The sequence below is a fragment of the Nerophis ophidion genome, linkage group LG15 (assembly GCF_033978795.1).
Source record: "Nerophis ophidion isolate RoL-2023_Sa linkage group LG15, RoL_Noph_v1.0, whole genome shotgun sequence".
NCBI lineage: Eukaryota > Metazoa > Chordata > Actinopteri > Syngnathiformes > Syngnathidae > Nerophis > Nerophis ophidion.
In genome coordinates this window covers 44,284,182-44,300,625 of record NC_084625.1, presented here as the reverse complement: position 1 = coordinate 44,300,625, position 16,444 = coordinate 44,284,182, and the positions used below count along the sequence as shown (strand labels likewise).

Below are 16,444 nucleotides of genomic sequence, written 5' to 3'. Positions count from 1 at the left end.
ATGTATTTTTTGACTACTTCAACAAAATATGAATGTAAGTTCATAAATTGTGAAAAGAAATGCAACAATGCAATATTCAGTGTTGACAGCTTGATTTTTTGTGGACATGTTCCATAAATATTGATGTTAAAAATGTCTTTTTTTGTGGAGAAATGTTTAGAATTAAGTTCATAAATCCAGATGGATCTCTAGTTCAATCTCCAAAGAGGGCACTTTAAGAAATTTTTATTTATAATTGAATCACTTATTTATTTTTCAACAGGTTTTTAGTTATTTTTATATATATTTTTCCAGTTAGTTGAAGAAAGACCACTACAAATGAGCAATATTTTATACAATTTAATCAATCAGAAACTGAAGACATAGTGGTGTATTTTGGGGCAGTCTGTCTCGGTTGATAAAGTGGCCGTGCCAGCAGCTTGAGGGTTCCAGGTTCGATCCCCGCTTCCGCCATCCTAGTCCCTGCCGTTGTGTCCTTGGGCAAGACACTTTACCCACCTGCTCCCAGTGCCACCCACACTGGTTTAAATGTAACTTAGATATTGGGTTTCACAATGTAAAGCACTTTGAGTCACTAGAGAAAAGGCGCTATATAAATATAATTCACTTCACTTCACTTAAAATAATTGTTTAAATTGCATTAATGAAATATGCAATCATTTCCCTTTGCTTCGTAAAAATTAATATTTTGAACTCTATTTTATCGTTTATTTATGGCAGTTGTTCTCAAATGGGGGTACTTGAAGGTATGCCAAGGGGTACGTGAGATTTTTTTTAAATATTCTAAAAATAACAATTCAAAAATCCTTTATAAATGTATTTATTGACTACTTCAACAAAATATGAATGTAAGTTCATAAATTGTGAAAAGAAATGCAACAATGCAACATTCAGTGTTGACAGCTTGATTTTTTGTGGACATGTTCCATAAATATTAATGTTAAAAATGTCTTTTTTTGTGGAGAAATGTTTAGAATTAAGTTCATAAATCCAGATGGATCTCTAGTTCAATCCCCAAAGAGGGCATTTTAAGAAATCTTTATTTATAATTGAATCACTTATTTATTTTTCAACAGGTTTTTAGTTATTTTTATATATATTTTTCCAAATAGTTGAAGAAAGACCACTACAAATGAGCAATATTTTATGCAATTTAATCAATCAGAAACTGATGACATAGTGGTGTATTTTGGGGCGGTCTGTCTCGGTTGGTAAAGTGGCCGTGTCAGCAACTTGAGGGTTCCAGGTTCGATCCCCGCTTCCGCCATCCTAGTCCCTGCCGTTGTGTCCCTGCTCCCAGTGCCACCCACACTGGTTTAAATGTAACTCAGATATTGGGTTTCCCAATGTAAAGCACTTTGAGTCACTAGAGAAAAAGCGCTATATAAATATAATTCACTCACACTTCACTTATTTTACTTCTTTATCTCTTTTTTTCAACCAAATTAGGGGGTACTTGAATTAAAAAAATGTTCAGAGGGGCTACATCACTGAAAAAAGGTTGAGAACCACTGATTTATGGCTCTGGTTCATTAGAATACTTTAGTTTGTCTCTCTGGAGGTTTCTAAGTGAAAGTTTTGCCGAGCAGATGCTGTCTGCAGTGTGCTTGTTAAATCTAATGAGCGCGTCTCCTCTCCCCTCACCTGAGATTGGTCTGACATCACAATGGAAAATGGGTGCAATGTCCAAAGCCCTTGAATTGTTGCCTTCTATTCACAACCAGGGATTGTTTTGTATTCACAACCAGTGATTGTTTCCCACCGTTTCTTTAACACAGTGTTAAAATCAAATATTTAGTACATGCTAATGTTGTGTGTGCTGTTTCCTTGGCAACATAAATCCAAGAACGTCCTGTTATTTATGGGAAAATTAGCACGGAAACGAGGTTGTTGGTATAGGAAGAATATTAATATGTGGTGTTCACCTCATGAATGAGTCATGTTAATTTGCATCCTGTTATTTATGAAGAAGTGAGCAAAGAAATGGTGTTGGAGGTATAAGAAGAGTATTCACTTGTGGTATTCACCACATGAATGAATCATGTCACTTTGCAGATTGTCCTCCACGGTACTGCCTGGACCGCGGCTCATGCCGTGTGGAGACACATGGACCTGTTTGCACGTAAGCTGCACACACACACACACACACACACACACACACACACTGGTTATCATTTGGAATGGGGACCAAGTTTTTGATCATCACTTGTGGGGATAGGTGGTGGAGACATAAAAAAAAATAGGTAAAATGGCCAGTTAGCTCATACACGTCTTTAAGTCTCTGGATTGATGAAGTAATGTGCTGTTAGTTCTTACTGGGTGTCATGTCTTTGTGATCATGTTCTGTTTTGTTTTTCACTCCATTAGTTCCTGTTTTTGCGCACCCTGGCTTGTTTTAGTTTCCATGACAACCATTAGTTTCACCTGGCTCATTTGTTTGGACTCACGCACCTGTCAATAATCACAGCACTATTTAAGCCTGTAGTTGCCAGGCAGTCAGCCTGGCGACATCACCCTCTACACACCCTTGATACCCGATTGATTGCTCACTTCTTGCCATAGGTTCCTGCTTTTCACGTCACAGTAATTGTTTTCGTTTTTGTTGTCCATAGTTTTGCCATTGTGCGAGTTTTTGTTTTCAGAGCCAAGTTTTGAACCTTTACCGAGAGTGCCTTTCGTTTGTTCCTTTTTTGGAGTTAATAATAAGACATCATTTCCTTCACGTCGTGTCCGTTCCAATCGCTTTGCACCACGGGAAAACAAACCTCACCAAAGTCCAAGTCTTGACACTGGGGACCCTGAGAAAAAAAGTTAATATGGTTCATGAGGACCAAATTTAAATAATTTTGCATAATTCACAAAAATTTGTACGTGACTACTAAGGACCATAAAAAAAATCCCAAAATAAATATAAATAAGTTCAAATGAAATATGACATGATCCTCAGAATACAGCACTACAGCTGTCCTCTTATATAAAGTGTCACCCCTTAAATGTTAAAGCAAATCATTTGAAAAGGTTTCCCTTCAGGGGACCTATTTATTTTGTCCCCATACCGTCAGAGGTCCCCTAAAGGTGACTGTGTAAACAGAGCGATTTCCCCATTAAGTAAGCATTGCCAGAACCCACACACACACACGCACACACACACACACACACACACACACACACACACACACACCTCTTCATTTGTTCTCCAGTGAATCTCAGGAATGTTAGGTGAGTATTTAAAAACACCTTCTTAAGACATTCATATGTTCCTTTTTAGTGTATTGCTTGTATTCCGACACGTGACGTCTTCCCGAAAGTGAAAAACAACGGTGGTCAACAAAGCCAAGATGGCTGTTGTGCAGCAAGTAGCGTGCAAACTATCTGAGTACGCAAAGGGCCTAGATCTTCCTACATAAAGCAGATAAAACTAAAAATAAAGTCAAACTATGCAATGGAATGTGTCCCTATATTATTCAAAAAATATTTGTTGAATGATATCAAGGATTAACTGTCGGTCGCGTTCCCAGACATTGATTGATTGAAACTTTTATTAGTAGATTGCACAGTACAGTACATATTTTGTACAATTGACCATTAAATGGTAACACCCCAATAAGTATCAACTTGTTTAAGTCGGGGTCCACGTTAATCAATTCATGATAAACATGTGTGCTCCCGACATCATTCTACACGACAAATTAAATCCACAACTTCTTTTTGTGTGGCTGGGTCAAGGAAATTGGTATAAAGACTATCCAGAATTTCCAGGCACAGTCAAGGTGTTGAGGGCTTCCGGTTTGGTGGCCGCGGGATTAGGTCTCTGCTTTTTGCAGATGATGTGGTCCTGATGGCTTCATCTGGCCGGGATCTTCAGCTGTCACTGGATCGGTTCGCAGTCGAGTGTGAAGCCACCGGGATGAGAATCAGCACCTCCAAGTCCGAGTCCATGGTTCTCGCCCGGAAAAGGGTGGAATGCCATCTCCGGGTTGGGGAGGAGACCCTGCCCCAAGTGGAGGAGTTCAAGTACCTAGGAGTCTTGTTCACGAGTGGGGGAAGAGTGGATCGTGAGATCGACAGGCGGATCGGTGCGGCGTCTTCAGTAATGCAGACGTTGTATCGATCTGTTGTGGTGAAGAAGGAGCTGAGCCGGAAGGCAAAGCTCTCAATTTACCGGTCGATCTACGTTCCCATCCTCACCTATGGTCATGAGCTTTGGGTCATGACCAAAAGGATAAGATCATGGGTACAAGCGGCCGAAATGAGTTTCCTCCGCCGTGTGGCGGGGCTCTCCCTTAGAGATAGGGTGAGAAGCTCTGCCATCCGGGAGGAATTCAACGTAAAGCCGCTGCTCCTTCACATCGAGAGGAGCCAGATGAGGTGGCTCGGGCATCTGGTCAGGATGCCACCTGAACGCCTCCCGAAGGAGGTGTTTAGGGCACGTCCAACTGGTAGGAAGCCACGGGGAAGACCCAGGACACGTTGGGAAGACTATGTCTCCCGGCTGGCCTGGGAACGCCTCGGGATCCCCCGGGAATAGCTAGACGAAGTGGCTGGGGAGAGGGAAGTCTGGGCTTCCCTGCTTAGGCTGCTGCCCCCGCGACCCAACCTCGGATAAGCGGAGGATGATGGATGGATGGATGGACTATCCTGGATAAATAGGCATAGTTTTTGATTGGGTAAGGTTGCATGTTTGAGGATGCACGTTATCCCTTCTTCATCAAAATATAACTTTAGACTTTAGTGTTGTGTATATATGCTAAAATTTTTATTTATGATTGTTGCCATTGGTAAAAACTTTATTAACTCTTCATGTTCTCCCCGTGATTGCGTGGGTTCCCTTTGGGTACTCCGGCGTCCTCCCACCTCCAAAGACATGCACCTGGGGATAGGTTGATTGGCAACACTAAATGGTCCCTGGTGTGTGAATGTGAATGTGAATGTTGTCTATCTGTGTTGGCCCTGTGATGAGGCGACGACTTGTCCAGGGTGTACCCCGCCTTCCGCCTGAATGCAGCACCACCCCGAAAAGGACAAGCAGTAGGAAATGGATGGATGGATGGATAGTCCTTTCACATGAGGATCTTGAATAATAAACTCGAAATATCGAATCCGGTAGAAACTGCGTGTGAATGCTGAAAAGCTAAAGCTTTACTGAAATGCTGAACTATATAACTCAGGGGTGTCAAACCCAAATACAGAGTGGGCCAAAAGCTAAACTGAACAAAGCCACGGGCCAAAGTTGAACAACTAAACCTTTTAATAGGGACCCACACAAGTTTTGTATTAAATTTTGAACAAGCAAGGCTTATATAACTTTAGTGACATGCAAGCTCGAGGTTTGTTGGTAGCGGGGGTGTATATTGTAGTGTCCCGGAAGAGTTAGTGCTGCGAGGGTTTCTGGGTATTTGTTCTGTTTTGTTGATGTTGTGTTACAGTGCGGATGTTCTCCCGAAATGTGTTTGTCATTCTTGTTTGGTGTGGGTTCACAGTGTGGTGCATATTTGTAACAGTGTTAAAGTTGTTTATAAGGCCACCCTCAGTGTGACCTGTATGACTGTTGACCAAGTATGCTTGGCATTCACTTGTGTGTGTGTGTGTAGAATCCGCATGTATCACGTGACTGGGCCGGCACGCTGATGTATGGCGGAAAAGCGGACATGACAGGTTGTAGAGGACGCTAAAAGCAGTACCTTTAAGGCACGCCGCCGATATTGTTGTCCAAGTGGAAATCGGGAGAAATTCGTGAGAATAGTTGTCTCGGTAGATTTTCGGGGGGGGGGGGCACTGAAATTCGGGAGTCTCCTGGGAAAATCGTGAGGGTTGGCAAGTATTAGAATTAGCGGTGAATGCACCGCCGCCAGCTCTAATGTTACTTTAATATTGTCTCAAGGGCCAAAATAAATTACATGACGGGCCAAATTTGGCCCGCGGGCCAGAGTTTGGCACCCATGATATAACTGCAGAACAAGCTAAACAAAAATGTACATGACAGTTTTCAACACTTGCCTGATCTACTAAGATCTAAATACTTGGGGCTTGCGCAATCAAAATAAATAGCATGTACTATTAGTGGGCATGTTGCGTGCAATTTCCAAAGACTGCTTGTGCAATCAAAGTGGCGCAGGCCGCCTTATTTAAATGAGAATTTTGCGTGTACTATACAGGGCATCGCCACGAATACTCCATTTACTGCATATTCATGTTATGCTCCTCATACCTGTGGCGTTTTGACATGGTTTCAAAAAATTAGTAGACGTGCCACTTTTTATGGGCATTTTAACAGAACTCATGCAGTGCGTTAACATTGGCAGCACTTTTTATTTTCCTTTTTAACGCTGAAGGTCCATTTGGAGGGAGGCTGCAAAAAATACATACTTTAAAAGTTTCTACTACAAACCCCAAAACAAGTGAAGTTGGCATGTTGTGTAAATGGTAAAAAAAAAAACAGAATACAATGATTTGCAAATCCTTTTCAACCTATATTCTATTGAATAGACTGCAAAGACAAGATAGTTAAGGTTCGAACTAGATAACTTTATTTTTCGCAAACATTGGCTCATTTGGAATTTAATGCCCGCAACATGTTTCAAAAAAGCTGGCACGAGTGGCCAAAAAGACTGAGAAAGTTGAGGAATGCTCATACCATACCAACTGTATTTATATAACTCTTTAAAAACATCCACAGTTGAAGTTAACATTGGCACCACTTTTTATTTTCCTTTTTAACGCTGAAGGTCCATTTGGAGGGAGACTGCAAAAAATACATATTTTAAATGTTTCTACTACAAACCCCAAAACCTGTGAAGTTGGCACGTTGTGTAAATGGTAAAAAAAACAGAATACAACGATTTGCAAATCCTTTTCAACCTATATTCTATTGAATAGACTGCAAAGACAAGATAGTTAACCTTCGAACTGGAAAACTTTATTTTTTTTTGCAAACATTGGCTAATTTGGAATTTGATGCCCGCAACATGTTTCAAAAAAGCTGGCACAAGTGGCCAAAAAGACTGAGAAAGTTGAGGAATGCTCATACCATACCAACTTTATTTATAAAACCCTTTAAACACATCCACAGTTGAAGTTAACATTGGCACCACATTTTATTTTCCTTTTTAACGCTGAAGGTCCATTTGGAGCGAGACTGCAAAAAATACATACTTTAAAAGTTTCTACTACAAACCCCAAAACCTGTGAAGTTGGCACGTTGTGTAAATGGTAAAAAAAAAAAAACAGAATACAATGATTTGCAAATCCTTTTCAACCTATATTCTATTGAATAGACTGCAAAGACAAGATAGTTAACGTTCGAACTGGAAAACTTTATTTTTTTTGCAAACATTGGCTCATTTGGAATTTGATGCCCTCAACATGTTTCAAAAAAGCTGGCACAAGTGGCCAAAAAGACTGAGAAAGTTGAGGAATGCTCATACCATACCAACTTTATTTATAAAACCCTTTAAACACATCCACAGTTGAAGAACAAATGGCTGGTCACCACAAAGAAATAAAGGCAAAGGACAGACTAAAAAATAACATTTAAAACAGAAGTAAAAAACTCATTGAAATAGCAAATAAAAATTACCCTAAGAACAATGTGTTAGATAAAAAGCAGTTAAAAAGTTAAAAGTGAAGTGAATTATATTTATATAGCACTTTTCTCAAGTGACTCAAAGCGCTTTACATAGTCACACCCAATATCTAAGTTACATTTAAACCAGTGTGGGTGGCACTGGGAGCAGGTGGGTAAAGTGTCTTGCCCAAGGACACAACGGCGGTAGCTAGGATGGCACAAGCGGGAATCGAACCTGCAACCCTCAAATTGCTGGCACGGCCACTCTACCAACCGAGCTATGCCGGCTGGTAGCGTTATAAACAGTTTAAAGAGTATAAAAAGTTATAAACAGTTTAAAGTCTCATGCTGGGTTAAAAGCCGGTGAATAAAAATGGGTTTTAAGAAAGGTTTTAAAAATAGCCAAAGAAGGAAGCCTGTCTCACATGGAGAGGGAGATCGTTCCAGAGTTTGGGACCCGCAACAGAGAAGGGTCTGTCTTGCGCTTTGATTTGGGGACCTCCAGGATCAGCTGATCAGCTGACCTGAGGGACCGGGTGGGGGGCAGAGAGGTGGAGCAGCTCAGAGAGGTAAGGTTGGGCATCATGTAAGGTTTTAAAAACGAGTAAGATCATTTTAAAATGGACTCTAAAAGACACAGGCAGCCAGTGGAGGGAGGCTAAAACAGGAGAAATGTGCTCTCTTTTTCTTGTGTTTGTTAAAAGTCGGGCATCATCTCATCAAACACTTATTTGGAAAATCCCACAGGTGTGCAGGCTAATCTGGAACAGGTGGGTGCCATGATTGGGTATAAAAGCAGCTTCCATTAAATATTCAGTTATTCACACACAGGACGGTGCAAGTGTCACCACTTTGTGATCAAATGCGTGAGAAAATGGACCGTCCAACAGTTTAAGAACAACATTTCTCAACAAGCTATTGCGAGGAATTTAGAAATTTCACCATAAATTGTCCGAATATCATCAAAAGGTTTGGAGAAATTAGAGAAATTACTGCACCTAAGCGATCATATTACAGACTTTCGATCGCTCAGGTGGTAGTGCATCGAAAAGCGGCATCATTATGTAAAGGATATCACCACATGGGCACAGGAACACTTAAAAAAAACACTGTCAGTAACTACAGTTGGTCGCTACATCTGTAAGTGCAAGTTAAAACTCTACTATGCAAAGCAAAAGCCATTTATCAACAACACCCAGAAACGCTGCAGGCTTTGCTGGGCCCGAGCTCATCTAAGATGGACTGATGCAAAGTAGAAAAGTGTTCTGTGGTCTGACGAGTCCACATTTCAAATTTTTTGGGGAAACTGTGGACATTGTGTCCTCTGGACCAAAGAGGAAGAGAACCATCGGATTGTTATTGGCACAAAGTTCAAAAGCCAGCATCTGTGATGGTATGGGGGTGGATTTTTTTTATTTTATTTTAATCTTCTATCCAAACAACGTTATCATGAACGCACCTGCTTATTGCAGCAAGACAATGCCAAGCCACTTGTTACAACAGCATGGCTTCCTAGTCAGATAGTGGGGGTACTAGACTGGCCTGCCTGTAGTCCAGACCTGTCTCCCATTGAAAATGTGCGGCGGCGCATTATGAAGCCTAAAATACCACAACGGAGACCCCGGACTGTCGAACAACTTCAAGCAAGAATGGGAAAGAACTCCGCTTGAAAAGCTTAAAAATAATTGATGTCCTCAGTTCCCGAACATTTACTGAGTGTTGTTAAAAGGAAAGGCCATGTAACACACTGGTAAAAATGCTCCTGTGCCAACTTTTTTCAATGTGATCCAATTCAATGTCGGTTTTCAGCCTTGCTGCTTATGTGCAGTGATTTCTCCAGAATCTCTGAATCATAGATGGGGAAATCCTTAGATTCCTTGCAATGGCTCATTGAGAAATGTTCTTAAACTGTTGGACAATTTGCTCACACATTTGTTCACAAAGGGGCGGCATAGCTCGGTTGGTAGAGTGGCCGTGCCAGCAATTTGAGGGTTGCAGGTTCGATTCCCGCTCCCGCCATCCTAGTCACTGCCATTGTGTCCTTGGGCAAGGCACTTTACCCACCTGCTCCCAGTGCCACCCACACTGGGTTAAATGTAACTTCGATATTGGGTTTCACTATGTAAAGGCTGTCCTTTGTCACCGATTCTGTTCATAACTTTTATGGACAGAATTTCTAGGCGCAGTCAAGGCGTTGAGGGGATCCGGTTTGGTGGCCACGGGATTAGGTCTCTGCTTTTTGCAGATGATGTGGTCCTGATGGCTTCATCTGGCCGGGATCTTCAGCTCTCGCTGGATCGGTTCGCAGCCGAGTGTGAAGCGACCGGAATGAGAATCAGCACCTCCAAGTCCGAGTCCATGGTTCTCGCCCGGAAAAGGGTGGAGTGCCATCTCCGGGTTGGGGAGGAGACCCTGCCCCAAGTGGAGGAGTTCAAGTACCTAGGAGTCTTGTTCACGAGTGAGGGAAGAGTGGATCGTGAGATCGACAGGCGGATCGGTGCGGCGTCTTCAGTAATGCGGACGTTGTACCGATCCGTTGTGGTGAAGAAGGAGCTGAGCCGGAAGGCAAAGCTCTCAATTTACCGGTCGATCTACGTTCCCATCCTCACCTATGGTCATGAGCTTTGGGTCATGACCGAAAGGATAAGATCACGGGTACAAGCGGCCGAAATGAGTTTCCTCCGCCGGGTGGCGGGGCTCTCCCTTAGAGATAGGGTGAGAAGCTCTGCCATCCGGGAGGAACTCAAAGTAAATCTGCTGCTCCTCCACATCGAGAGGAGCCAGATGAGGTGGTTCGGGCATCTGGTCAGGATGCCACCCGAACGCCTCCCGAGGGAGGTGTTTAGGGCACGTCCAAACGGTAGGAGGCCACGGGGAAGACCCAGGACACGTTGGGAAGACTATGTCTCCCGGCTGGCCTGGGAACGCCTCGGGATCCCCCGGGAAGAGCTAGACGAAGTGGCTGGAGAGAGGGAAGTCTGGGCTTCCCTGCTTAGGCTGCTGCCCCGCAACCCGACCTCGGATAAGCGGAAGATGATGGATGGATGGATGGACTATGTAAAGCGCTTTGAGTCACTAGAGAAAAGCGCTATATAAATATAATTCACTTCACAAAGTGGTGACCCTTGCCCCATCCTTGTTTGTGAATGACTGAGCATTTCAGGGAAGCTGCTTTTAAACCCAATCCTGGCACCCACCTGTTCCCAATTAGCCTGTTCACCTGTGGGATGTTCCAAATAAGTGTTTGATGAACATTCCTCAACTTTTTCAGTCTTTTTTGCCACTTGTGCCAGCTTTTCTGAAACATGTTGCAGGCATCAAATTCCAAATGAGCTAATATTTGCAAAAAAAATAAGGTTTGTCAGTTCGATTTTTAAATATCTTGTCTTTGCAGTCTATTCAATAGAATATAGGTCGAAAATGATTAACAAATCAATGTATTCTGTTTTTATTTACCATTTATACAACTTCACTGGTTTTGGATTTTGTAGGAATGCTAATTTTAGTAAAATTCTAGCATGCTAATGTTAGCATTTGATCATGCTGAGGTTAGCATGCTAGCTTATACAGCTAATTTTGCAGGTATGCACCTCATAGTCATTGATCTGATTTCTTATGGGACACGTTCTAACAGGTAGCGTATCAACATTAGCATGTCCCCATGCTAGTGTTAGCTTCAAAAAAAATTTAGCAAATTTTTCAGGTGCACCATATTATGTTACTTGACGGTATCTGGTTAGAAGGCTCCCTGCTAGCATTTAGGTTTGGCCTCGGCTTTTAGGCATTTACGTGCAATTTATACTGATTATTCTAGTGTGCGTGTTTCAATGCGTCACATTAAATGCCTACTGAAATAAGATTTTCTTATTTAAACGCGGATAGAAGGTCCATTCTATGTGTCATACTTGATCATTTCGCGATATTGCCATATTTTTGCTGAAAGGATTTAGTAGAGAACATCCACGATAAAGTTCTCAACTTTTGGTCGCTAATAAAAAAGTCTTGCCTGTACCGGAAGTAGAAGACGATGTGCGCGTGACGTCACCGGTGTGAGGACTCCTCAAATCCGCACATTGATTACAATCATGGCCACCAGCAGCGAGAGCGATTCGGACCGAGAAAGCGACAATTTCCCCATTAATTTGAGCGAGGATGAAAGATCCGTGGATGAGGAAAGTTAAAGTGAAGCACTAGAAGGAAAAAAAAAAAGGCGAGTGCAGTGGAGCGATTCAGCTCTTATTAGACACATTTACTAGGATCATTCTGGAAAATCCCTTATCTGCTTATTGTGTTACTAGTGTTTTAGTGAGATTATAAAGTCATACCTGAAAGTCGGAGGGCTGCGGTGACCGCCAGTGTTCAGTTTTTTCCGTATTGGCCCTCTGAATAGGGATCGTCACTCAGCAAAAAAGGAATTACTCGCTGTGCACTTTTTGCTTGTTTTATTTGGTACTATTGCAGCAGCAATAGCAGCATCAGCAGGTAATAATCAGTTTGGTATACCGGTGACGAAACATGCTGTATTTTCGTAAACGAACAGACACCATTTTTAAAAGCTACCCAAGTAGTCACCTGACAGTGGTAGCCACGCCCATCTTAACACTCCAAAAGCAAGTCCGCCATAAATACACATACACATAACAAATACACATAATAAATCCAACAGCCAGTGTCTCTGAGAGACGCCAATGGAGGAGCCAAGATGGAGGACGCTAACTCCGCACAAGTCTCCGGTAAGAACCGACTTAATATCACAATTTTCTCATCCCAAAACTTGCTGGTTGACACGTGGTTGAGAAACATGTTCGCTAAAGCTTCACAACAAACAAACACCGGCTGTGTTTCGGTTGCTAAAGGCAGCTGCAATCCACCGCTTTCCACCAACAGCATTTTTCTTTGACGTCTCCATTATTAATTGAACAAATTGCAAAAGATTCAGCAACACTGAGTCCAAAATACTGTGTAATTATGCGATGAAAAGAGATGACTTTTAGCCGTAAGTGGTGCTGAGTCTGAAAATGTCCGCTCCAACCAATAACGTCACAAACACGCGTCATCATTCCGTGACGTTTTCTTCAAGAAACTCGCGGGAAATTTAAAATTGTAATTTAGTAAACTCAAAAGGCCTTATTGGCATGTGTTGCAATGTTAATATTTCATAATTGATATATAAACTATCAGACTGCGTGGTCGGTAGTAGTGGGTTTCAGTAGGCCTTTAAAGAAAATGAAAATATGCCCTGTTTCTTGTAGTTCTTCAGTCAGCCTCATAGAGTGGCATTCCTGTTTATTCCTCTTCCCGATGTTCCTCAATGCAGCACCACTGCCAATATAGCCCGTCTGTTCCAGGTCGGAGGCCCGCCGCCATGGCCACACACACACACACACACACACACACACACACACACACACACACACACTCACTGCAGACATCGCAGTGTGTCTTCCCTGCAAGATGTGTTCTGCACGAGAAGGTCAAAGACGCTGATATTGAACAGATGTTGACTCAGATTAGAAGAAGGCTTTCTTTCTTTCTCCCCCTAGAGATGCCACACAAACTATTTGCAGCTTGTCTCTGCTTCTGAACACCGCTGTCCAGCTGCGGAATTCTTGCAGCCTAAATAGGAAAAATGTGTGGAATTGTGCAGGACGATTACAGCGAAATTAGGCGAAACTTTTTTTTTGTCTGCAACTTCCTGTCTGTAGGTTTTAAACCCATCGAGCTGTTTTTTTTTTGTTTTTGTTTTTACAAGGACATTTACTTTAGAGCAGGGGTGTCGAACTCAAATACAGAGTGGGCCAAAATTTTAAACGGAACAAATTAACCTTTTAATAGGGACCCAAACAAGTTTTGCATTAAATATTGAACACGCAAGCCTTATTTAACTTTAGTGACATGCAAAATCCAGTTTCAAATAATAATAATAATAATTAAAAAAATATCAATGGCATATCAAATAAAATTTAAATAAAAATGTTATGCCTTTTTTTCTATTTGCAATCTTCTGAAGTAAAAATAATTTTTTCCCCACAGGTTAATAATAAATTTGAAAATAAAATAACAATAATGAATGAACCAAACATTCAAGCCTTGAAGTAGCAAGAAAAAATGCATGAATAAAACGTTAATTATTGGTCAGTTTGCTGGAAGTTTCCCGGAAGAGTTAGAGCTGCAAGGGGTTCTGGGTATTTGTTCTGTTGTGTTGCGGTGCGGGTGTTCACCCGAAATGTGTGAGTCATTCTTGTTTGGTGTGGGTTCACAGTGTGGCGCATATTTGTAACAGTGCTAAAGTTGTTTATACGGCCACCCTCAGTGTGACCTGTATGGCTGTTGACCAAGTATGCCTTGCATTCACTTATGCGTGTGTGTAAAAGCCACAAATATTATGTGACACGCTGTTAGTATGGAGGAAAAGCGGACGTGACGACAGGTTGTAGAGAACGCTAAAGACAGTGCCTTAAATGCACGCCCCCAATATAGTTGTCCAGGTGGAAATCGGTAGAAAGTCGGGAGAATGGTTGCCCCGGGAGATTTTCGGGAGGGGCACTGAACTTCGGGAGTCTACCGGGAAAATTAGGAGGGTTGGCAAGTATGAGTATTAGCGGTGAATGCAGTGTTACAGCGGCACAGACGCTGCATAACACCGGCGGGCCAGCTCTAATGCTAAATTGATATTGCCTCAAGGGCCAAATTAAATTACACGGCGGGCCAGAGTTTGACGCCCATGCTTTAGAGTCACTTAATCACAGTTGGAAATGCCTCCATATTTTTGTGTGTGATATGTACAATATTACACTTTTAACGCTGGCGGTTTAGCTCGGTTGGTAGAGCGGCTGTGCCAGCAACTTCAGGGTTGCATGTTCGATCCCCGCTTCTGCCATCCTAGTCACTGCCATTGTGTCCTTGGGCAAGTCACTTTACCCGCCTGCTCCCAGTGCCACCCACACTGGTTTAAAAAAAAAAAGTGTTACTTAGATATTGGGTTTCACTATTTAAAGCGCTTTAAGTCACTTGAGAAAAGCGCTATATAAATAGAATTCACTTCTCTTCACACTAACTTTCTGTAGGACTTTTTTCAGTTCAGTTTCAGTTTATTTGGAACATGCATACAATACAATGTAATGCATCAAATATTTACAGTTTTTTCATTACAGCATGAGGAGTTGGAAGAAGCTGTTTTTATCATTCGAGGCTTTAAAGGGGAACATTATCACCAGACCTATGCAAGTGTCAATATATACCTTGATGTTGCAGAAAAAAGACGATATATTTTTTTAACCGATTTCCGAACTTTAAATGGGTGAATTTTGGCAAATTAAACGCCTTTCTGTTTATCGGTCTTTTAGCGATGACGTCAGAACGTGACGTCACCGAGGTAACACACCCGCCATTTTCATTTTCACATTACAAACACCGGGTCTCAGCTCTGTTATTTTTTGTTTTTTCGACTATTTTTTGGAACCTTGGAGACATCATGCCTCGTCGGTGTGTTGTCGGAGGGTGTAACAACACTAACAGGGAGGGATTCAAGTTGCACCACTGGCAAGAAATCTGCCGCCAGACCCCCATTGAATGTACCAGAGTGTCTGCACATTTTAAGACAGACATGGCACAGAGATAACCTGCAGATGCATTTGCAACCATTAAGTCAACGAAATCACAAAGGTGAGTTTTGTTGATGTTGTTGACTTATGTGCTAATCAGACATATTTGGTCGCAGCATGACTGCCAGCTAATCGATGCTAACATGCTATGCTAATCGATGCTAACATGCTATTTACGCTAGCTGTATGTACATTTGAAACTAAATACTCACATTTAATGCGAAACAAACACTTACCAATCGACAGATTTAAGTTGCTCCAGTGTTACAAGATGCGAAAGTCCTGATCGTTTGGTCCGCACATTTTACCGGCGATGCTAATAAGGCAGCCATGCTATGGGCCACCTCATTAGGTACACCCATGCTATGGCCGAATAGCGTCAATAGCTATTCGCTCAATAGCTTCAATTTCTTCTTCAATTTCGTTTTCGCTATCTGGCTCCATACTCCGACCATCTGTTTCAATACATGTGTAATCTGTTGAATCGCTTAAGCCGCTGAAATCCGAGTCTGAATCCGAGCTAATGTTGCTATATCTTGCTGTGGTAACCGCCATGTTGTTTGTATTGGCAGCCCTGTATGACGTCACAGGGAAATGGATAGTCGCATCGCAAATAGCGAAAATTAAGAACTTTAAAGCTTTTTTTAGGGATATTCCGGGAGGTGTAAAATTTTGAAAAAAACTTAGAAAAATAAAACAAGCCATTGGGAACTGATTTTTATTGTTTTCAACCCTTTTGAAATTGTGATAATGTCCCCCTTTAAAAATTAAATCCGTTTTATCTTTTAATGCCCTTGAGCGGGTAATCAATGCTTTAATTTAATCACGTTTGGATGACTGCAACTCCCTCTATGCTGGAATGAGCCGGGCCTCAATCGCTCGATTGCAATTAATCCATCATGCTGATGCTCGCCTTTTAACTGCCACTAAAGACATGAGCACCTTACCACCGCTTTAGCATCGCTTTACTGGCCAGTTCATTTTAGAATTGATTTTAAAATGTTATAATTTGTTTTCAAATCTCTTAACGGATTGTGACGGGTTTCCTACCCGGATCGTGTGGGTTGCAGTGCCGATCGACACAAGACGCATCATAGCAGGTTTGACTCGTGTTTATTCTTTCAATAATCCTCATGTCTTGCCAGTCTGTCGCGCCAATTTCTGGCTCGCTGGCTCTTCCTGCTTGTCGGGGCACACTTTTCGGTGTCCAGGGGCTGCGTTTGCTGCGGGTCGTGCTCGTGGTCATTGTTGTCCTACTTCTGCCGCAAGTGTTCCT

At 42.1% G+C, this 16,444-nt stretch overlaps 1 protein-coding gene across 1 annotated transcript in view; it reads left to right on the top strand.

The window, feature by feature from the left end:
- malrd1 (MAM and LDL receptor class A domain containing 1) overlaps window positions 1-16,444 on the top strand; it is a 156,319-nt gene that overhangs the window by 128,142 nt on the left and 11,733 nt on the right. The window contains 1 exon segment of the mRNA XM_061922419.1: window positions 2,056-2,122. Within this exon segment, the coding sequence (XP_061778403.1) occupies window positions 2,056-2,122 (67 nt within the window).